Source organism: Tetranychus urticae, chromosome 3, assembly GCF_039701765.1.
Source record: "Tetranychus urticae isolate SD_2017Ah chromosome 3, NJAU_TeUrti_SD_1.0, whole genome shotgun sequence".
In the NCBI taxonomy this organism is placed as follows: domain Eukaryota; kingdom Metazoa; phylum Arthropoda; class Arachnida; order Trombidiformes; family Tetranychidae; genus Tetranychus; species Tetranychus urticae.
In genome coordinates, this window is record NC_142960.1 from 6,448,511 (window position 1) to 6,472,627 (window position 24,117).

The following is a 24,117-nucleotide window of genomic DNA, read 5'->3' on the forward strand; positions in this document are numbered from 1 at the left end:
AGCGCGAATTTTAATTGATTAAATTATAATTGAATTGAAACCTTTGCTTCTAAAATGAGAGACAATTTAGATTTCTTTAGCTCATGAAATATTTAATAATCAAATCGAGCAGATTCCCTGAAAGTTATGAAGTAATTAGTTCAAATAGAGATGGAAATGAAAAATTCAAAAATCCAACTTGAATTCACTTTGGCAAAGTGGTTCATCTTAATTGATAGTTGAATGTTGATAACAATTTACTACTTTTTTCTGATGTGATTTTTTACACTTAATTCAATGGAGCAAAACTGAAAATACATGATTTCATCAATATGGATAAGAAATGTTTAAATTGTTGAAGGGCGAAAAAATTGATGAATTCATTTTGAGATGTAAATGTAAATTAATTGAATGGATTCACCTAAATTTACATTGGACTTTTAGTTTGCTGTGCGTTCACGATTTTCAACTTAAATGTCAATGAGATGAATGGGATGGAATAATTTTGAGCAAAAAGCCAGAATGTTGAATGAAAAAAAAAAGGATTCATTATTCAAGGTAGGAAAGGATGAAAAGGAAGAATAGGTTAGAGCTGTTTACATGGTTGATGGTCAAGAAGGTAAAATTTGATGGTAAAAAAAGGGTCATTCCGTGATAAGATATTAAGCATCTCAAAGTAACCGAACTGTCAATAACAAGCTTTGTTTGACTTTTGTCTGTCCATATTTTTTTTGGTAAAAAGCTAACGATTTAGATTTGATAATTGTTAAAATAAACAACAATTTGAATCAACATTTTCACAAGAAAAAAATATGTTAAACTGTTTATTTGATAAATTTTTGCGTTTTAAATTGCCCGGTTAATGTTTCTAAAATGGGTTGACCAATAAGCAGTTTTCAAGATCACCCTGGTAATGACATTCAATTGTTGTTTTAACGGTGATTTTGTTTTTCTGTTAGTGAAGTGTTTTAATTGTACAAGATTGCTTTGGATTGTCAACCTGAATTATTCAATCAAAATTGTCAAAAGGCTCAACGCGTTTAATTGAGTTTACTGGTTTAATCTATTTTAGATTACGGGTCCGTTGACTACAGTTTTAGTCTTGATTGGATTTAATGGTTATTTTGTGACTTTAATTGATTTTTAGTTTACTGGATTGCTGTCAGTTTTCAACGAAAAGCGAAGAACGAGAAAAAAAAGGTGATTTTGATCATATTGATGGTATTATTGTTGATGTGATTAGTGACGGTGATGTTTTTAGTGATAGTTTAACTGGTGTGGTGGTTTTGATGGTAAAGATAATGATAATGGTGATGTTATGTGCAAACAAAATTGGGTTTTGGGTGAAATATTGGTCTAATGAACTGCCCTGTCAATTTGTTTTTATTGATATTTCATTTTGTTGTCTTTTGATTTGATTTTACCAGGACAGGTAAAATAAAAGTGATTTGTTATCCGTAAAGTTAATGAAACAGTAAATTGAATAAAGTGACAGAAATGAGAGCTTTTAATGTGTGTGTTCATCAATTTTGATTGACGGTTTAAACAGACAAAGAAATATAAAATGGTAAATAAATGTACAGTGTATTGAAAAAAAAGAGTTGCCGTAAACAGGCAAGCAAGCAGATATAAAAAAAACACATTCATCTTAAGTGTGTTACCTACAAATTAATACACACACTTTTCCGTTTAACAAATGATTATGATAATACATTATAATGGTGATTGTTGCCGGTATAATGATTGAAAAGTCTCAACTGTTATCACAATTTATCCGTTTCATGAGGAATAAAAGTATGAAAGCAAATATTGATTGATCAAATCAACTTTCATGTTATTTGATACAATCTTGAGGTGAAATCTTCCGGTCACAGGTAGTTGTGATTGTTTAGGTTACAGAGGGTAAATGTGTGGCTGGAATGGCTGGAAGATGATGAAAATGATGATTGATAGAGAGAAAGGAAAGGTAAATATGAAGATTGAAGCTAGATGTAACATGTATTTACGTTAACCTACGCTAACCATCGTCTCGGTCTCATTGTTGCTTTAATTCACTCGTCTTCTGACAAATGTCTTCATCTTCACCTTTCTTCTTCTCTCTCTCTTTACCTTATTAAATTCACTTCTTGCCTCTTCACCTTTAGCTGGTTAGATCGCTTCACTTCAGAGTCTAATAAGTTTCCTGTGAGATTTGGGTTAGGATTTTATATTGCTTATGAAACCTTGAAATAAATAAATGAGAAAGCGAGAAAATCAAGTCTTTTTTGCTTCCACTTTTGTTGTTTTGTTGCTGGTGATAGAGATGATGGCAGTGTTGGCTATTTTTACTTGTTGACTGTTGTTATTTGTTTTTTTTGGTCAGTAATGATACAGATAAAAAAGTAACATGAATTAAAGGAGCGAGAAATACACCAAATCAAAGTGACCAACAGACAATATTATTTTATCCTTGAGATGAGATGAAAATATACACTTTTCAATGTTGGTGAAATTATTGAAGATGACTGTTGACTTGTTTTTTCCTGATTCTCCTGGTTTATCAGCTTTGAATGGTAAATCTTTAAATGGTAACATTTCAGAATCATTGACATTGATTAACATGGGAAACAGGCACTTGACCGAGGCAAAAACAGGACTTTCATTTACGACATTACTTTGAATGGTGGCCCATTAAAGAAGGTGGCTCTTTGATTGGAATCACATTAAGATGATAATTTGTTCATTGTACCATTTAATTTGTACAATTAGAAATTTCAACAGAAAGATTGATTAAGATGGAAACGGTTTGATTGAGGGAAAATAGTGTACCAACAACAACAAAAAAGCACAGTAAGAGAGATACAAAACAATGGCGTCGCTTTTTTTCAAGCTGTTTGGCAGTTGATTAAATATAATTTCAAGTCAGAAAATAGCTCATTTCCTATTAGATTCTCATGATTTTTTACCTTTGATCCATTTTTTTCAACTTTGATGATTCCAATTTTTCATATCAATTTGATAACCTTCAATCTCAATTAAGACATCGATCATCTTCAGAAAAAAAAGTGTTGCCGAAAAAAATCAACACATTCAGAAAGACTTTTTTGTTTCACCATATTGGAATAGTGATACCGATCTCTCAACGGCTTATACTCGATAAATGGATTAATTCCTTGCAGATACTCTTATCAAGATCGGATTAACGGCATTCAAGAGTAAGGCCACTGGAATAAAATAAGTTTTTTTAATTCTGTGGATCTCTATTGAGATCCAATGTATGGAATGAGATTCATTTAGACGCCTAATGACACGATACTTACCTTGATTGTTTTTGATAGAAATGAAAATCAAACCACTTCATGAAATCATCAGGTGCACAGAGTAATCAAAAGCAAAATTAAACACAAATAATAAACAAAAAAACTAACAATTGTTAAGTTAAATTGAATCAAAATAACAACGAAAAAGCTGAACTTCCTTTTCAAATGGCTCCACCTAATGTATTATTAAACACTTACATTGAAGCGTAAATAAAGTAACTGTGAAAAAATGAACCTTATAAACTTATGTTATGTGTTGAACCAAAAGTAGAGAATTTATTTACTGATTCTGAAGATGATTTAATTATTTTTTGCTGCTGTAGTTGTGATTGTTTCGAGAAATTATAATTAGAAAGGAAAAACGTTGAGAAACTACTACATTCATTACATGCTGTTTATCAATGTGACTTGATAATAGACGTGCGTTGTTTTAGCCAGTGTCCTATTACAATAGTGTAATTGGTGTAATCCAATTTATTGTTAATAATTTGCTTGTTGATTATTTACAATATCAATTATATCCAATTACTATAGACTCTGCAAAAATGGGTTAATAATGATTTCTTTTTTCTCTTTATTTCTTTCTAGCAAAATGGCAACTCAGATGGTGATGCCGAGTCTTCAACGGTTGTTTACAGAGACAATGTTGATACCAGTGATCTTTCGCCAAACATTGCCCACTCTGGGTCTTCCTCAACCACCCATTATTACCCTTCATCAACCTCAACCTCTCGTCCAAATTCATTGGACTCAATGGTTAAGCCAAATATTGATATTGATTCAAGCAATCCGGTAAACAATGGTCGAGAAGATCCACTTCAAAAAATTTTACCCAAAGTTCGTTTCAATTGTTCTGGACGACCTGAAAGCTATTATGCTGATCCCGATTTCAATTGTGAAGTGTTTCACTACTGTAAAACAAATGGATTTCGTTTTACTTTTGTTTGTCCTCCTCGATCTCAATTTAATCAGAAACATATGACCTGCGATTATGATAAACCTGGAGATGCACTTTGCTCTAAACCATCTAACGAATCACTTACCTCAACTGACAATTATAGTAACCAATCTCCAGCCTCAATCGACAGTGAACTGATAACAGTTCTTGGTTCAACAGAGCGACCCTTTACACCCATAACACCATCTGCTTCACCCACTCCTTCATATTCATCACCCGAATGGCCAAACAGTGGACCATCAACTGTATCTTCTGATAAACATGATTCCGCTTATGGATTTGAACCACTCGAACACGGACAACCTTATGGACATTTTCCTTCACTGGGATCAACAGACGAGGAAGATTTTAATCGAGGTAATTCCCACGAGGTTCAAGAAACTTCAAAGAAAACTTCATTCGCTGATCCACCTTCTGATATAGAAAATTCATACAAAAGTTCACCCAAACCAAACCATGACATAGTTTCAGTTTCAACAGAGTCAATTCCTGACATTGCAGTCTCTAGTGGATCACCTAAATCTCGAATACCCATCGGTTATTCAAGTCCGATGCCCGATATTGACGAAACCTCTAACAAAGACTCTTCTGGTGGTTTCAAGCCTGTTTTCATGGACAAAGGATCAGGTAGTGGTGGACCAAGAAAATATTCAACCGTTGCACCACCAATACTTGAAATTGAAGCTGCCGATAATTCAGGAAAAGTGGATCTCCCCAGTTCAATGACAACAGGTTCTCCCTTTTCCGTTGGCCCAGCATATTCAACATCACTAACTCCATCTTATTCACCATCAACACCAGTATTTTCAACTTCATTTTCATCACCTACTTCATCTTCCTCACCATCCTCATCACCACCATCAGCATCTTTTTCACCTTCAACTACAACTCCAATGCCAGCAACAAGTGCAACACCCATACAACAGTCGACGATATCATCTCCACCACGATCCAAGTATCATTCATTGGACGATGGAAATGATCTTAAACCTTTAACTAAAATTACTGTTCAACCAATCGATCTTAATTATCTAAATTCAAATCGAAACTTGAAACCCAAAGCAACTTCTAACTCACAGAGAACCAGTCAGCGGCAGCCACCATCAACATCTTCAAACACATATTTCTCTCGCCCCATAACCAGCAAGGTTAAAGATGATTATAATAATAATAAGGTTACGGGTATCAGCAAAGGAAATGGCAATCAAAATAATCTTCATAATGTAAAATCACGAGTCAACAAGCCAACCAAATACTCTACATATTCACTTTTCAACGATATAAGATCCGATTCACGTAATTCATTAACAAATGGTAAAACCTCTCATCATGCATCTAAAAGTTCATTTGAACCCATACTGGGTTTAACCCAATTTGGCCAATATACACCATCTTATTTGGAAAATATTGATCGAGGTGCATATCCATTAAATTTTAATCGATCTCGTCCTTTGGTCTTGTCAGGTCAATCATCAGCATCATCAGTAGCAACAGCTGCATCAACTCCATCAATTAGTTCAGCTTTTCTTGAAAGTCAAGCAGCTAAGTTTGCTCAAATTGCTAAATTGAATTTGGAGAAGAGCAATTCTCATCGGGATCCATTTGCATTTGATTATACAGCCCTGTCTCAAACTGATTTACCCATCTTTCACCCTGTTTATGACCAATTCCATCCTGGTGGACAGCGATCAACTTTAGCTACTGTAAACAGTCAATTGCAAGAAAAATTTGTATCAGAAAAGGAGCAACTTTTCAAAAAATTGAGGTAAGCTTGTTTGAATGAAACTCTTTAGATGGCGGCTCTTCCCTTGTGAGCATTTGAAAGATTGTACTTCCCGATTCGTTTAATCATTTAAATTGTCACTTATTATTATCAACAAATTACTATTAAGAATACAAATATCATTAAGAAATATTTATCAGTCTAGGGAAGAGTCTCCTGTTTATTAATCGCGAGTAATTATATTGAAGACTGAGTAACTAAATTGTATCTTTGTTTCTTTTCGATTCATCCAGGCAACAATACGCTCAAGATCAAATTCGTAAGCAACTTCACCAATCGCTTACCGACCATGTTCAACAGCAGGGTCAACAACAGCAAAGTAATACTTTAACTGGAGCAAATTTGTTCGCAAATTCTGGTAAACCACTGACAAGCTTGGGTTCTGCTCCTGTAATGGCAACCTCTGCTAGTACACCGTTACAACAAATGACTCAAAGCACTTCACTCATACCAAGTGTTACACTCGAAGAGGAAGAAGCCAAATATCCAGACTATTTCTACGGTTTACCTAAATTATCCGCACTTTCTCAACCTTCCTCAATGGCTCCTGGTAAATCAAATTCAATTCCCAAATTTGATGGAAACTTGTTACACTCAGTTGCTAACGGTCAAAATACAGGTTCACAGTTCTCTACTTTTAATAATCCGTTTGTTAGTGAGTCGAACGATGCAAATAAAAAACAACCAATAGAACCATATCGTCTTCCCATCGGAAAGAGACCTGCTAATCCAGTTCAAGCTACGTCCTCATCCTCTCTTGTCTCATCTCTTCAACGTCTTCCCTGGTTCAATTCAAAAAACTCACCAGTTGCACCAGATAACATTGCTACCTCAGCATCAAATAATGATCAAAGTGTTTCATTTGCCTCTCTATTTGATCAAACAGCTGCATCTTCAGCAACTAATGCTCAAACCTCTCGACGAATTCCGTTTTTCTCCCAAATTACCAAATTTTTCAGCTCTGCATCTTTTCCTAGACCGTCAAATCTATTTCCTCAGATCACTGCCAAATCATCTACAAACTTTCCATTCTCATATGATCAACTCTCCTCATCGCCCATGAACTCACCCTCTGGTTATTCAAATCTTTTCTCAAATGGTAATTTCCACTAATCTGAACAATTTTGACTAAAAAACGAGACAAAGAAACTGAACTGAAAAAGAAAAGCTTTAATTTTTTTTGTCAGAATAAATTATCAATAACAAGAGTAAATCAATATTTTGTATTATTGTGGTTAGACTTTGTGATTTTGATTTTTCTATACTTTCGAAGCTTTAAAATCAAATTAAGATTCTTTGGTTTAGATATGAATTTAATTGTATTCAGTCTTTAGAAAGTTCATCAAAGATATTCATTGAATGAGATAAACTTCCTTATCAATATAACAGATGAGGGTTTCTTATTTTAGACAACCGGGTTTAAAATAAGCTTTTCATGATTCAGATTTCGTGATCAATATTGCAATTTACTAATGGCTTTTTCAATCTTCTTTTAAAAGGACACAATCCAGGACACAATTACGGACAATTTGGTCGATCACCGGTCAACAACGATCAATCATCTTTTCCTGGTTCAATGAATATTAACAGGCAAATGATTAATCGTCGTCACTTTTCACCTTCATGGGAAGAAAGTTTTGCTTCATCATCAATGCTTGAACCAATTGTTGCACCTGATAGACGTTCATCCAATGGACCAGTTACCTTTGAATCTCGCGGACCAAAACCTTACTTTTCAATTGAATTGGGTAAAGATGGTTGGAGCTCATCAGTACCATTAAATGGACATTTTCACAGTTCACAAAAAAATGAACAAGCAAAATACAACTCTGATCCAAAACATAATCTTTACTATATTCAACCTACTCATCACCATGACCACCAAAAACGATCATCTCGACGCAAGCGATCATTACGTTTAACCAAACCTGAATATCGATACTCAATGCCACATTCAAATCCTTCGTATTCACTTTTTCTTCGACTCTTTAACAATATAAGACCAAATTCATTGACTTTTCTCACCAATCCAAATAAATTAGTCTTTGGAGGTCCTGGAGGTGGACACAATTTCGCATCAGCTTCAACCTTAGGAGCAACTTATTTATCACCCAGATTTGCTCCTTCTTTACCCAATTTCAGCCAATCACCTTATTTAGGGACAACATTACGACCCGTCTTCACTCGACAATATGATACCTCTGGATATGGTCACTTACCCTTTGCCTCTGTAAACTCACCAGCCTTTTCACCATTCACTTCAGGAACTTCTTTGGGTTTAGGTCCGCACCATTCTCATTATGGTTTAAATCTTGATTCACCTTTTTCATCAAGCTCTTTATCATATGAAGAAGACCTTAAACATCGTTTATTGGCACAACCTAAATTCCTACAAACATATGATCGACCAAACCTTAAGTCATCCTCTGGCTTTTATGAAAATACCGATTTCAATCCATTATCAATTGATCTAAATGAACTAAACGAGTATGAATCGCCACCAATTTATGAAGCTTATTCCAAAAAGAATAGCAAAGAATATGATTCAAATAAAGAATATTATTACCGACCAGTATCATTAACTAAAGGAAACTCAAAACGTCCACCAAAACGTGAAAAAGTTCCAGGTCATCTTCAACATAGTTCATCTATTGAACCACAACATTCATCACGCCACCATTCAATTGATGATACATCTTACTCTGATGCATCCCATTCATCTTCATCAAGTCCCTCTGTTCACATGGACGATGAAGCCTATTACAAAGGTGATCCAAATCCAAACTCTTATGAACATGGACCAGAAGGACCAGCGTACATGGATAAAGAAAGAGAACCCGAGATTTATGAAGATGTAGGTCCAAGTCCTGCAAGAGATCCTGGTAGAGGACCTGAAGGTAATGTCGATGATCGTGATCGATCTCATGATGGTTATGTAAACAATCCTCACCATCAATCCAGCTATGATTATCATTCAGATGGTAAAAAGTATGATCATTATACTAGTATTGATCATTACCCTGAAGATGGTTATGATGAAGGTTCCAGTTCAGGTTCAATGGTCAGAGGACATCATGATGCATCTATTGACTATGGCGCTTTAGTACCTCCATATGCCAAAGATTTACCCTCTGATCCAGATTCAAAGTCAATGGGTGGTGTCAACTATTCAACAATTTCCCAAGTATATCGACCCTCTCTTCAAGTTCACCAACATCGAATCCATCATGTAACTTCTTCACCAGCTCAAGAATATTCAGGGTCCAACTATTATACTCCAAATGAACAGCACTATGTTAAACATGAAACTGGTGGTAATTATGAATCAATGAATGGAAAAGATTCTTCACCTTACCAAAATGGTAACATTAATCATAATGATGCCAACACATACTCCAATGGGCCTTCTATGAATCAACCAATTACCAATCAAAACAACAACAACAACTTTAAACTTGAAGTGATTGAAGATGATTACGACAATTCACCTCAATCGCCTGTTCGTTCAAACAAAGATGCCACCAAAGTCAAAGCGGAATCTCAAAACAATGAGGAACAATCAAAAAATTATGGTTACTCTCCACAATCAAACATTAAATATCCATATGATTACGAAAATACAAAGATTTTCATTAACCATGGTGGCGGTGATCACGGTCGTCCATATATTGGTGAAGCTGCATACAACGAATATCCTGATTCTGGTTATGGTGATTCAGATTATGCCAATGGAAAAAATTACTATCCTGAACCTGAACAAGTAAACACTCCAACGACTAATCAAAACACCAACAGCAACATCAACAACAACAATAATAATGATAACACTAATAATAAAAATAACGCAAATAATAATGATGACAATAAAAGTGGTGGCAACAAAAATGACAAAGAAAGGGATAAAGTTGGACAGAAGAAGATATCTCCGTACGATAAAAAATACCATTACAATAAGCCTACCATAACTAAAATAACCAAAGAAATGAAAACTTCAACTCCAACAATGACAGAGAAACCTTCACCCGGACAAGCTCCTTCATCTTCATATCATTCACCATCATCAAAGATTCATACCTCTGAATCAACCTCAACTTATCCAATTGCTACAGTTACTTTGAGGCCGACCACATCAACCGCATTACCCTCAGCAACAGCTCGACCTCAACCCACTCGTACCTCTGGATCTGCATACTCATCGGCAGCTCGTAATCGCAATGCCAACATGAACCATGAAGAGCAGCAAGACAACACAGAAGATAGCAAGACAACGGAAAGATCGGTTGCTAGTAAAGTCAGTCTATTTAAAAAACAGCGACCCGAGTTTACCAAATTGGCCTACAAATATAAACCATCAGCTTACCAGCAATCACGCCGTGAAGCAAACAAACCTGGCTCATCGTCACCATCGCCATCTTCCGATTCTGTAGCTTCAATTCCCACTCCGTCAACAAGTACAACCACATTAAAACCTGACCCAAGATACACTGCTTCATCTCATTACTACCATAATAGTCCAGTATCATCAATGGTATCAACCAAATCAAGTTTAGCTTCACAATTAGCTACTTCAACAACAACTTATCGACCAACTACAGCTCGTAACCATTATACAACACAATCTTCACCATCGCCATCTTCACCTTCTTCTGAATCAAGTTCAGTGCCAACTTCGTTAGGTGATTTAGACTTAGCTTCATATGGAGTTCGTATATTTAAAGGAGCCTCTGGAGGAGTTGGGACAACAAAACGGCCATCAGTTAGCGTAAAAGCTTCTTACAGTACTGTATCGTCTTCCTCACTGCCTCCAGTCAGTGCCTGGAAAGAGAGGAAGCGAGATGAACAAGTAAAAAAACAGGAACAATTTAAGAAACAATTGATTGAACAACAACGAATTCGAGTTCACCAGCTTCATCAGTGAGTTCCCTTCATTCACATTTTTCTCTTCCCTTCCCTTCTTTTTTCTCTTTCTTTCAACCTTTTCCATTCCTCTAAGGTCATTTATTATGTATGAACTAATTGATGGTCAAACATGATAGTTTACATGAATACAATACCAATGACCAACCCGGTAAACCAGTTAAACGTTATTGTAGTAAATCACATTAAAACATCATTTTTCTCCTTCTTTTTCAAACCGATCAATTCAATGCGACCCTTTCATTACCAATTCATTGATTTTTTATTGATAATTCATTTAATGATGGCAAAAAAACCGTTTACTAAAATCACTTTCAAACAATTTAAATCAGTATCAACATTCAAAGCTACACTCCGTAAAAGATATTAAATTGTAATACAACATGTTGAACACATTTAATATTAATCTGTCCGCAAGCCAAACAAAGTAATCTTTTAAATTTACACAATTTGTATTGTTTCACTTGCAATAATTAAGAGTTATTTTGATGAATATATAAATAATGGTTAACAATTGTTGAGAAAAGATTATCTTTTAAAAGTAATCAAACAGTTCATGGTTAACTCGAAACATTGTCCTTTCAAATGTCAACCCTTTTCATACGTGATGCTGATCTGTTGTTATGATTTATTTGATTAGTTTATTTTTTTCCCAAAAACACTAAATGCTTCAACTGAACATTGGATAAATGGTTTAATTGATCTCCTAATAATGGATAATTATATCAAAAAAGATAACCGTAAATCAATAGCAATAACGATGACAAAAATGGTACCAATCAGCGTTCTGATGAACCTGTCTATTGAACTGCCACACCTCGATGTTTACCTTTCATGTATCTTCATCACGAAGCATCATTTAAATTAGTCGACTTAGTCAAAGCAGGGAATAAACAACATAACAACAATGATAATCATAACTAAATTAAAAATTCAAATAGCCTTTCAATTTTAGAGACTCTATTAATACTGTAAACTGACGAGTAAAAAGTGTTTCATGGTGATTCGTACTTGATGACTCGATATTGAATAATCGATTGGATTAAACAAAAAAGAAATGGTTGTGCATGATAATTATCAAAATGAACCTGAACCCGATTCCATTTGATGCCAAATTGTAAGGTTAAATCAATGTGTTCAAAGTATTGAGGGAAAAAAGTGGCGACATAAAGGATGAAGAAAATTGCTTTTATTGATGGTTTCATGAGGATGATAGAGATAAATAAACATCATTTGTTCATCTCTCAGAATCACAATCAATGAACTTGATTGATATTGATATTTAAAATAAAATTTGAAAGCAAAAGAAAACCTTTCATTTTTCAATTTCAATACTTATCACCATAATCAACGACAAACTAGCTCAACAATAATAAACCTTAACTAGCCACAATTAACATGAACACTTTACCTCCATCCAGTCTATCATTAACCGATTCAATCCATGATAGATACTAAACCATGAAACAAAACATCAACATCCATCAATTTATAAATCACCATCAACTGTTGGTTGACAAACAAACCAATATCAATACAATAAGAGGTTAAAATGTTAACCTGGTTTGACCATTAATATGCATAAACATACAAAATGTTGTCTAATCTTTCTGAAGCTAAATTGAAACAATCAAAATTAACCAAAAAATGGAGAGCAATTAAAACTGATAGATTGTACATTTTTAAGAGTTGGTTATTAATAGCAGCTGTTATTAACCTTTTACTTTCTAGTAATAAAAACGCTTCTTATTGTTTTTATTTTTAATGAAACACAAAATTTATTGTCATAAAGGTAACAATAAGAGTAAACATGATTTTTTCAAAGTACCTCTTACGTCCACTAAATATATCCTTTATTTACAGGTTATATTAAAAAGGTATAAATGAAGGTACGAAAATTTTACCCAACATTTAATAGGAAACTGTATGGACGTGCCGGTGTTACCATGTGAATGTAATCAGGGTTGCTCTTTCTCTTCAATTGTTAATGTTTTTTTCACGTAAATGAATTATGATTAAGATGAGAAGACGAAATAAAAAAAAAAGGAAACCCAAATTGAGTTCAATTTTTAACCGGACAAGAGTTGTAAACTATTTAAAGCTTTGACTGGTAAAAGATTGAAATTGTTATCAATGATAATGACAAATTATGAGGTAAAAAAGACAGTTAACTGCAACTAATTAAACTTAAATGACAACACCTTGATTGTTTGTCAACATTTAAATATTTGTAACTGGAAGCTCAAGAAAAAGGTTTGAAAGTGAAACAAATAAGGAAACTTATTGTAATGTTAATGAGTTTTGAGACTTTCATTGAATCTGTAATGATTTGGGTTTAAGCGTATTTGACTCTTTAATTGCTGTTTACCAATTGTTATTGTATTCAAAGGGTAACATCTTTAGCTTTGATCAATTTATAAATTATTAATATCAAGTTTTGCTTTTTTTGCTGCAAAAATGTAACTCTAAATGTTTCAATCTCAAGACTAATGTTTACTTTTGTTTCATCTTTTTTTGTCTTCATTTCAATAGGGAAGCAAGCAAAACTGATTCATCTTCATCTTCATTGATTTCTTCCTCTTCATCTTCATCTTCATCTTTAATTTCTTCGTCTGAATCTAAACCTTCCATATCAACTTTGGTTTCATCTTCATCAAGCACATCAACTTTAAAGCCCATTCCAAGATATTCAGTCTCATCGTATCATAATAACCCTGTAAACTCTGTAATCACTTTATCATCATCATCGCCACCATCGCCATCGCCATCAACAACTCAATCATCGCCCAAACTGACCAAATCAAGTAAATCACTGAAATCACTTAAATCAATCAAATTGGCCTCAACACCAGGAACAACCTCAACCCCATCAACCTCATCAACCTCATCATCAACCTTTTCATCAACACCAACCTCAGTCTACCAATCAACAACATCATCTCGAAATAATAGCAATCTCAATAATCACAATCATAATATAAATAATAGTAGCAATAGTAATAATAATAGTCTTAATCATAAAAATAGCAATAGTAATACAAATTCCGGCACAAACTCGAGGTAAAAATTGACAGTTTTTGATAACAAATAAATTGTTAATACTTTAGGTTACAGTGAAAATGTAAAGATCAAAGAGTGAAAAGGATTTCATTGCAGAACCAGATAAAGGTTGAATGGCATGAGAAGCTAATCATCAAAAGTAAACATTAATTGTCAAAATTATCAACAATTGTCATTACAAAATGATTCAATTGCGCCCATTGATTTAATTAAACCACATTACCTTTTGATTTTAGTTGCAACTCTATTTACATTCAAACTCTGTCGTTTTTTTTCAACTCTTCACAAAGAGGTAACAATGAAACAACATGATTAATTGACTAATTATTATTACTATTATCAGATAATCAAGATGATGTATAATTAGGTTGATCAAGTTTTGTGTTTTGGGTCATTATTTTGTACGCTTTTTTTATATGTTTTTGTTTTTGTTCAATTTTGTTTTTTTACTTTTGTAATATTTAATAAAAATAAAATCAATTTTTTTGCTTTTCAAATCAAACTCTTTTCATTTCTTAAATGCAAAATTCAAGTTGACCAGAAATTTCAAGATTAAATTGCAGGTTTCAAACCCAAAGTAGCAACCCTTCATCAACCACGAAACATTTTCAATATCAAAATTCAATGAACTTGCACCAAGATAAAACATTTTTTTATAATCAAAATCAATTAACCAAAATATTTGACAAATGAGAGCGAAATGGTGAAATGATGAAAATGAAAAATACTTTTACGTAAAACTGGTCTCATTGAATGTTGCTTTTGATGCTGTGAAAGTGACTCTTTAGGTTGGACAATTTAATGTCACTCGGCTTGTGACTCGATGGTGAGACAAGATATGATTTATGCAAGATCAAGAAATAGGTTGGAATAGTTGGTTGAAAACTTTCTTTCTCCATCTTCATCTTGTCATCCTCTTAGTGCCAGCCTTTCTCGTCATCCCTGCCTCTCTTTATCATCTGCTCACACCAAAACTCGAGACTCCCAGTTTAAAGTTTAAAGTGCCCGATATATAAACAAAAAGTTCATCTTAGTCGAGTGTAGTTGTACAGATGAATGTAACTGGTTAAAGTGACAACATTGTGGGCAACTTAATTCATCAACTTTCACTTTTCCAATTGTTTCTGTAAAACCTTTAAATCTTCAGCTAATGTGATCAAGTGTCTCACCTAAACAATCAACCAGTGGTTTAAGTAAAACTCATCATTCACCATACACTGTAAGTAAATTTTCAATCTATTCATCAATCAGTCAAGTCACATAGACAAGTTGGAACGAGAGATCAAGAGAAACTTGAATTGCTTTTAAATTTTGCATCTCAAGCTTTGCCATTCAATTGTTTCAAATCTTTAACTAGAGTTTTCAATTAACCTGAATTGTAAACAATTGAAACTTGAGTCTAATCAAGTGAAGTAAAAGGACAAAAATTGATTCATAAAAAGAGTCTTGAGCCTAAAAAATGGTTTACTAAAAAAGACATCAGAATGAGAACCATTTTGTGAGATGAGAATCATTATCAGAATCGAGTTTACATCTTCATGAAACCTTCATTTTTTTTACTTCGTTTGTTTACCTTCATCTTTCATCCTCATCTTGACACTAACAGAGTTATTATTTTAAAGCTTGAAAACATCATTATCATCATTTTCACTATTTTTATGTTGAAGAAGAAGAAGGAGAGAAAAAAAGTTCAATAAAAGGCTTGGTTGAACTTGTCATGATAATTGTATTGTATCAGGGAAACAAAATATTGCAAAAAACAACTTCACTTGATTAAATAACTTATCAACACCTTGACTGGGTTTGGTGTAGTTGAACCTTACAAATGCTTTAAAAATGAGCGTTTCACCTTGAATAGTTAACCCATTAATGACAACAATTATCAATGTTTAAGATGAACAGACAATGTTGATATGAAATATCATTTTGTTGCACCCAATTTTCAAATTGTATCTCAATTTTTTCGGGCAAACATTTTCCATGACAATAATTTGAGTTGTGAGTTTATTGAAATATGAATGTCTGTCAATCAGTGAGCAAAAATGTAAAGATAATTAAGATGATGAATACAAAGTGAACCTGAATTCAATGAATAACCATGTTATTGGGTTAGTCTGGATGGTGAGATGAAACAAAAAAATAAGCTAATAACTTGATGTTGACAGATTTTTTTGTCCATTGTTGTTCATTCACTTTTCAATGTTTATTCAGTCAAATGAGATTCATTAACTTCCGTGTTAATTGTAAATGTTGAATATTAATGGTTAATTATGACAATGATTATGAGCATACAAAAAATGGGTGAAATAAAAACAATTGAAAGGACGATTAAGAAAAGATGAAAAATTTTCACTTTTCAAATGACACTCATCAATATTGACAAAAATTGTCACATCAAATGATACAGTTTTACTTGGCATGCCGATAATCATGTTGATTATCATGATGATGATTGAATAAGTTATCAGTTGAAATGGTTCATCAATTACATCAACCTGGCCGTATAAGGAAATGATTGATACCTAAAAGGTGAACCTTTAACGGTTGCCTTTCCATCATTGGCCTGCCTTAGTTAAGACCATTAAGATTAGCATTTCTTTCAAATTTATGCTAATTTTTAGTCTTTTTTTTTCTTATTTTCTTACAATTTCTTCTCTTAATCATCTGTTAATCACAATTAACATCCGATCTTGGACCAATCAAATGAGGCAAACTTCACAATCAGTAAAACAGTTTGACTCGATTGAGTTGTAACCTTTTTTGTTGCCTGCTTCTTGCCATCAATCCAGAAATGTATATTTTTATAACAATCATAATGAAGAAACCAATTCAACTCTTTCATCAACTCTACTTGATCAACTATAGCCAATCAACTTTAAATCAAAGTGTTGCTTTGATTATAACTCAGTTAATGATTAGTCTGATTGCCGACAATTACATTTAAATATCAACTCTTAATGAAACTCTTAAGATAATCATTTCAATATTGTGGTTAACTTTGGTCCATTCATTTTACATTGAGTTTTCTGGTTAAACCCAATTTTCAATCTTTTAGTATTTTCATTTTTCTGTTAACATTTTTTTCTGTAAATGCTTCTCAGCTTCTAATTGTTGGTTAAATTGTTGCTTCTTCTTTGCTCTAGATTAACAAATCTTTTTAATCTAATTTTCATCTTTCAATTGTTGCCACTTTATTAATCATTATAATTGTTTAATTGTTATCAAAAGTTGATTACTTCCGTACTTTTGCATTTCCATGATTCCAATGAAAAAAAAGATGTCTTTTAGTGACAACTTTTTTGGATCCAATTTTTTAATTGCACTTCTTAATCCAGTTTCTGTTAATCACAATTCAAGTTCACAGAAAATTTTTAGATCAAATTTTCATTTTAAATATTGAACAATTTATCAATTATTTGCTCTCAAATTTCTTGATTAAACCTTAAATGGGACAAAATTAATTCAATCATTGAATCTAACCTTTTCCAGTTGATTGACTATCAATTTGATACTAACAGGTAACTTTGAGTTTTGATTAAATCAGTTGTTAAATGGTTGAATCTGTGAATAATTTTTAATTGTACAAACCTAATTAGGGTTCAACTGTGTTGGTGTTTAATGAGAAAGATTGAAATTTAATTGAATGCAATTAGACAAAAAATGGCAACATGTTTGATTGTTGTGAAACTATTATGGTTGTCTTACATTAAATATGGTGACAATTAGTTAATTTATTTAAGTAAAACGTAAATTATGTTTAATAATAGAAGCAATTTAGGTAAACAAGTAAAACCGTAAGAAAATTGGTCCTTTTTCACAGTAAACAGTAATTAATGTTGACTTAATTGTTTTGGATATTTTACTCTTATTTTTAGACATTTCATACTTTAATTGTATCTAATTGTGAATACTAATCATGGAATTTTCTTCTTATTATTTTTAATCTCTTTTAAACAGATTATCGTCAAATTGAAAGTTGAATACAATTAGGAAAACAATGAAGATCATTTTGTTAATCACCATTTTTACTTGTTGCGCTTTGAATCCAGCGCTTTCAGCTTATACAAGGGTAAGACTTGGCAACATGCATAGCAACAAATTGTTACATTGAAAACAAAGGAAAACTGTTCTTTTGGTTTTATCCTTTTGTTTAACTGTCGCATTAATTATCTCTGATTAATTATCTTTTCATTATTTTATCATTTATCTTCTATTAATTGTTTCCTTGCCTGATTATGTTTTCGTTTTGATTGTTGGTGTTTGACTTTAAAAGGAGAAAAGGTTGGTTCGTTATCCTTTCCCTGGACCTCGAGCTGATGCCGGTCGCGATGAAAATGCTGAAGCTTATGGTGCAGCTGTTGCAGCTCCATTGTCACCTCGAGTTAAACGTAAACCTCAATATGAAGAGTTAGTTGACGATTATTCAAAAGAGACTTACTCACAACCCAATGGCCGATCCTCTGTAAGATCGTCTGCATCTGGTGCTGCATCAGCAGCTCAGACTTACAGGCCAACTGTTGCTGATCCTTATGGTGAACAATCTTATCGATCATCCCAACCTTCAGCTTATTCATCTTCTGGTTCCCCTGATTCACGTTACCAATCAGCTGGTTTCGCATCCAGATCTTCCGGTGATTCGGTAAGGGAACATTCATTTTCCCAGATCCTTTCTGAGTTGATTTCTTGCCTTGACATTCATCCATCAGGCCATCGAGCTAATTTTGATACCAAAATTTGGAATCCAATATGAGTTTTCGATTCTTGTTCATTAATTGATAGAAACATTGTTGGGAAACATTTGGTTAACTAACATAATGGTCTTTTATTTTTTGCGAATAGATTTAAGATTGTCCAGCGTTAGATCAACTTGGATTAATTAATCTGCGACTATCAACCTTGGCCTTGATTAATGAACAAAGCATTCTTACTAATCTTGATAAATATTAAGTATTGAATGAACTCAATGAACTTGCCACAGAGTGAACAATCATTGAACAGTTAACCAGATTTTGATCCAGATTTGTCAATAATCAAGTAAACAGCAAAAGTGCTGTGTGCGGTTGTAATATATTATTATCTTGATTTAGGAGTGCTGATTTTCATTATGATGGACATGAGACTTTTGTTATGAGACAATATAATTGGTTTGACTCGATCTGACCAAGATCGGTCATTTTTCAGGTCTACAGTGAAAAAGGTCAATTACATTATTGCTATCATGATTATTATGATTATGATTATCATTATTATTATCATTTCTTTTGGGGATAAAAGAGCCACTAATTTTTACTTTTCACAATTAATATGAACAGTGAACTTAATCCAAGTGACCGTAATACGATTTACACTTTGTGATTAAACTGTTAACTTTTAGATCATTTACTGTGATTTACTTTTCTCGTCTTCCAATCTTCATCATTATTATTGCTGTCACTATTTATCTTGCAACAATTGTTAATAACAGACCAACAGTTTACAGACAATTTAATGATAATTATGATTAACCTGAAAGAGAAATGAAAAATTTGCTCTTGGACAAAATACAGTTTAGTCCAGTTTTGTGTTGTCCATTATAATTTGGCCTGTCAATTCCACCTTTGATTACCATCAATATGACAATGACCATCAATTTTAATTCACTTGTCAAAAATTTGAACCAATTCACTTTCAACACCATTAACCAAGCTTACCAAGAAATACAATCAACAAGAATGCCTATTGTTCATATTTGATGAATACTTTCACTTTAGATTCCAAGACATGTTAACTCAAGAAAAGTAAATCATGATTATCATTGATCAACTATTAACACTATCAACTACCATCATAATCATCATTTGATATAAACCATTTCGCTGTTGGTCACATTTAACAATTTAGTCCAATACAGAGCGAAGACAATCAATGTTAACATGTTTAGTTAACATATTTGACTTGTTTGTTTAGAACAACAAAATTTCATTTCTGAATAATTATTCACATTATAATTCAATTTTTTACTTCCAATCAATCAATCACTAATCAGAACTGTTGATTAATACATGATGAAGTAAACATTCACCAATATATGTAATACTAATTCACTGTTGAGGAGTAGGAAGAAGTGAAAAACCTAACTTGATCGGAAGTTAATCAAGTCAATATTTTTTTTCATCTTCACTCAATGATCAGTTCTATTGATTGCTACTGTTATAATTAATCACAGAACGTGGCTTACTACTGATACCTAAATCATAACGATAATTGTAATCACAATAATATAATTTACTTCTCTCACCGATTCACTGTTAACAATTTAACCTGATTAACGGTTGTTTGGCAGAGTGGAAACAAGTAAAATGTACAGATTAGGTGTAAATTTTTTTCTTACTAACCAACTCACTTAATATCATTTTGAGGTTAACTGGATGAGGTAAGAAGCAAGAGTGTTTTTTGATCAGCACCACTTAAAGATGCTGAGTGAATAAACTGATGATTGCTCATTATTTCCTGATTTAATCGATTGATTTTGAAGGCAAAAAGGATCTTAAGTGTAGCTTTAGTCTTCTTGTACATGTTCATACCTTTCTGGTGAGCATCAAAACTGCCTTACCTTAAGGGTTGATTTTACTGCTAGATTGAAATATTAATCAAATAATGTGAGGAGTGATAAAAAAACGAGAGTAAAAGAGTTAACAATTAATTTTTTATTCATTAGATTAACAATTGACCTGTACTATTTTGATTGAAGTCGCTTGATCTTGTTTTAGGTTTATCGATTTTAGGAAGTGACGTTTTGATTTTATGGATTGTGCTAATGTAAAAACACTTATAATCAATTTATAAGCATCAAGTGTGGTCAATTTAGTTGCTAAAATTTACTTTGAAATTAACTTGATGCAATGGTTTTAAGTTGATAGTTTAATAGTTTACTCAATCAATCATCAGATGGAGTTGTGATTTAGTTTGCCCTTGAACCTAAAAAGCGGTAATTTTTTAGGTTTTTATTGTGAGTTTATGGATTAGTCTTTTTGTTGAATGTTTTCCTGGTTTAATCATTTATATTAATATTAGCTTTAATAGATAAATTTATTAATTTTTTTACTCTTCTTCTTCCAGTATGAATCAAACAATCGTAAAGAAGCCAAAGCCAAGGAGGAAGCTGAGGAAGAAAAGAAACCAAGTCGATTAGAGCTTCTTTTGGCTCAATCTAAATTTACTTGTAATGGTAAAAAGGATGGTTACTATGCTGATGCTTCTGTTGCTTGTCAAGTCTTCCATTACTGTGTCGGTGGTGCCAAACATTCATGGCAATGTCCAGAAGGAACCGTTTTCCATCAAGTTCACTTGAACTGTGTCCCAGCCAGTCAAGACATTTGTGCTCAATCCGAGAAATTCTTTGTTGTCAATGATTACCTTCACAAGGTAAGATATACAAGTTTTAATTCTGGTTGGAAAAACTTTTCAACTAATTGTTCCATTTTTTTCTCTTTTTAGCCAATTGATAATGGTGGACCCAACAATAGTGTCCGATATCATCAAAGATATTACCCTGAAGAATTCCTTGGAGATCCATTAGCTGCTGCTTTCCCTGCTGGTGTTGAAGGTGTTCAATCATACCCTGCCAAACCAGTTGCTGTTGGTGCTGGCTCTGGTCAATCTGCCCCTCGATCTCCTCAAGGCTATTCAGACTCTTACGAACATGATTATAGTGGTGAAGATAATCGTCAATCATCTCCTTATAGATCACAACCAGTCGCTGCACCAAGACCAGTTGCACCACGAACCCAACCAAGCTATTCACCTTACTCATCAAAGCCTAAACCATTGGCTTCAGGACCCCCTTCACAGCCTTCTTATACCTTCTCAGCTAAACCATACGCTGGTTCAGGATACGCTTCAGACGCATCTCGATCTTCATACTCTAATGATGAAACGGATGAAAGATCATCATCTCCCTATCGACCAACACCCTCACCATATTCAGGATCAACTCGTCCATATTCAGGCTACTCTGGTCCATCATCTTCATCTTCCTCATCATCACCGCCATATGCTCCACCAACCTCATCATCAAGTTACTCACCTTACAAACCTGTAACCCTTTCAAGTCCTTCACCAAACTATGGATACTCACGACCATCATCATCACCCGTATCTTCTTCAGGTTCAGCCTACAATTCAAAACCAAGTTCCGTGCCTTACTCTTCATTCCCATCATATTCACCTTATTCATCCAGCGCATATGGATCATCTGCTGCCTCCGAAAGAAACGTCAGACCATCGTCTTACGCTCCTCGAGGATATTCAGGAACCTCAAGCAAACCATATGGATACAGTGGTGTTACTTATGAGGAAGATTATTAATTAAAAGGCCATACGATTTGATGAAAAGCGAATGAAAAATACAAATTTTCATCATGGAAATAGCCAAGTCATCTTATAAACTAACATCATAATCATCTCTAGCATCTTCAACATCATCACAACTTTCACCTTTCATTTCTCAACTTCAAGCAAGATCTTGAAGCTTGATTTGATTCAATATATCATCCAGAGAAATTACCTTGTTAAATCTTATACTTTCAAGATAATTGATTATTATTATAAGATAATTTTATAAATAAGCGACCACACTTTTTTTACCAATTGTACTTTTTTCCATCGACTTAAATCGATAAACGATATAACTTATACAATTTTTAATGTTTCACTTTTTTTCCCGAATCGTTCAAATTAAAATTGGATCGCAAAGATCATCTCTCAATCAAAAATTTAGGCACTTCAAGATTTACTCATAATAGTTTATTGTAATAATTATTTCCATAGAAATCAAATTAAACAATTGTCTTACAATGTTAGTTTAAAGTTGTGTTGTCTTTGTTTAGCCTAAAATCTGTATTCAATCAACCAAATTGCTTCTTGAATCTTAATTTTACCATACGTTACAATTGTATTCCAATGAACATCATAAATTGTAAATTGTTAGTCTCGATTATCCATAACAATGGTTACTATTTGAACAAGACAATGATATAAAGGTTGGAGCTGCAAGGGCAAGGGTCAAATGTAGAGTTAATAATGAAGATACAAATTTTTTATCCAAGATGAACAATTGAAGAAAAGTGAATCCAACATTTTTTTCAGACATTCGCATCAAGAACAATTTAACCTGAAATTAAACTTACAGTGGTTAATAATTAATAATTTAGATTATCATTTCAGGCTTACCTCCTGTGAATCAATGTGAGGCAGTAAAGTAATTTTGTGTAATTCATCCAAAGATTTGTAGGATACAGTATTGACTTGAACCAATGTATAAGTCAACTGCATAAGAGACACCAATCGCAATTGCGATTGCGAATATTATTCTAGAATCGCCCTTTTCTTCTTAAGAAGACCTAAATCTCATTTTCAGTTGAATAATATTTATAAAATACAATTGGACTGAAAAAGATGTTTTTAAAGTATAATATTGGAATGATTAACCAAAAAAATGCTTCACCAGCCATACAAGATCTAATGGCATCCGAGTAAAGTTTACGAATAATGTTCAACTCAACTGTTGTCCCATGAATTTTACGAGCAAAAACAGCAATCTTCCAGTTAATCAGTTCAAAGGTGATCTCAAGATATGTACAAATATAAATTATTAAGAGATGGGTTGAGATGTATTGGACTCTATTGAGTAAATAGTTGGCAAAATTTTTCATTAGGGAATAGTAAAAGTCCAAATTGAGTTCGGCTGTAGTCGGAGTGACCCTTTGTACAGCATCAAAAATGTTCTTAAAAATAGATACATTTTCTTGGACATTAGTATTTACACCAGAAAAATATGTTTGCTCAAAAAATCCGTTATATAAAGCGATCGAAGTGCGAGCATTGAACATTATTTTAACCAAAGCTGATGATCAGCAATTTTTTGAACGCATTTAAACAGGACACGCAGACCTAAATTACCTTAAAATTGAGCTGTCCTTACGTATATTTACTGAAAATAATCACTTGCTCAATTCAACCTTAATCAAAGAAGTGTCTGAAATTCAAAATCCTGAAATCCTAAAATGATTATTAGTGGCGCCATCGCGTTCTACTCCTTTTCCCTATCCTTATCTCAAAAAGATAGTTAACTATTGCTACTC

At 33.1% G+C, this 24,117-nt stretch overlaps 2 protein-coding genes and 1 long non-coding RNA gene across 8 annotated transcripts; 2 read left to right on the top strand and 1 right to left on the bottom strand.

The window, feature by feature from the left end:
* Positions 1-1,463: 1,463 nt before the first annotated feature.
* LOC112539938 (uncharacterized) lies at positions 1,464-3,488 on the bottom strand. 2 transcript variants are annotated; one of them, XR_003083944.2, is made up of 2 exons: positions 3,279-3,488; positions 1,464-3,182 (listed from the first exon to the last, which is right to left on the bottom strand). It is a non-coding gene; the product is annotated as an uncharacterized LOC112539938 (long non-coding RNA). The 2 variants fall into 2 exon arrangements; XR_003083943.2 differs by having other exon boundaries at positions 1,464-3,218.
* Positions 3,485-14,493, top strand: LOC107370931 (uncharacterized). 4 transcript variants are annotated; one of them, XM_089269735.1, is made up of 5 exons: positions 3,485-3,545; positions 3,867-6,001; positions 6,253-7,118; positions 7,519-10,933; positions 13,469-14,493. In XM_089269735.1, exons 1-5 carry the CDS (start codon positions 3,525-3,527, stop codon positions 13,998-14,000), a joined length of 6,969 nt encoding a protein of 2,322 aa, XP_089125861.1. In that variant the 5' UTR covers positions 3,485-3,524; the 3' UTR covers positions 14,001-14,493. The 4 variants fall into 4 exon arrangements, with proteins under 4 accessions (XP_089125861.1, XP_089125863.1, XP_089125864.1 ...); XM_089269737.1 differs by lacking the exon at positions 3,485-3,545 and adding an exon at positions 3,560-3,698; XM_089269738.1 differs by lacking the exon at positions 3,485-3,545 and adding an exon at positions 3,647-3,733.
* Positions 14,494-15,018: 525 nt separating this feature from the next.
* LOC107371722 (uncharacterized) lies at positions 15,019-22,749 on the top strand. 2 transcript variants are annotated; one of them, XM_015939873.3, is made up of 5 exons: positions 15,019-15,215; positions 17,954-18,065; positions 18,270-18,635; positions 21,095-21,400; positions 21,473-22,749. In XM_015939873.3, the coding sequence occupies exons 2-5, from the start codon at positions 17,994-17,996 to the stop codon at positions 22,340-22,342; spliced, it is 1,614 nt and encodes a 537-aa protein (XP_015795359.2). In that variant the 5' UTR covers positions 15,019-15,215; positions 17,954-17,993; the 3' UTR covers positions 22,343-22,749. The 2 variants fall into 2 exon arrangements, with proteins under 2 accessions (XP_015795359.2, XP_089125865.1); XM_089269739.1 differs by lacking the exon at positions 15,019-15,215 and adding an exon at positions 17,497-17,790.
* Positions 22,750-24,117: the final 1,368 nt, after the last annotated feature.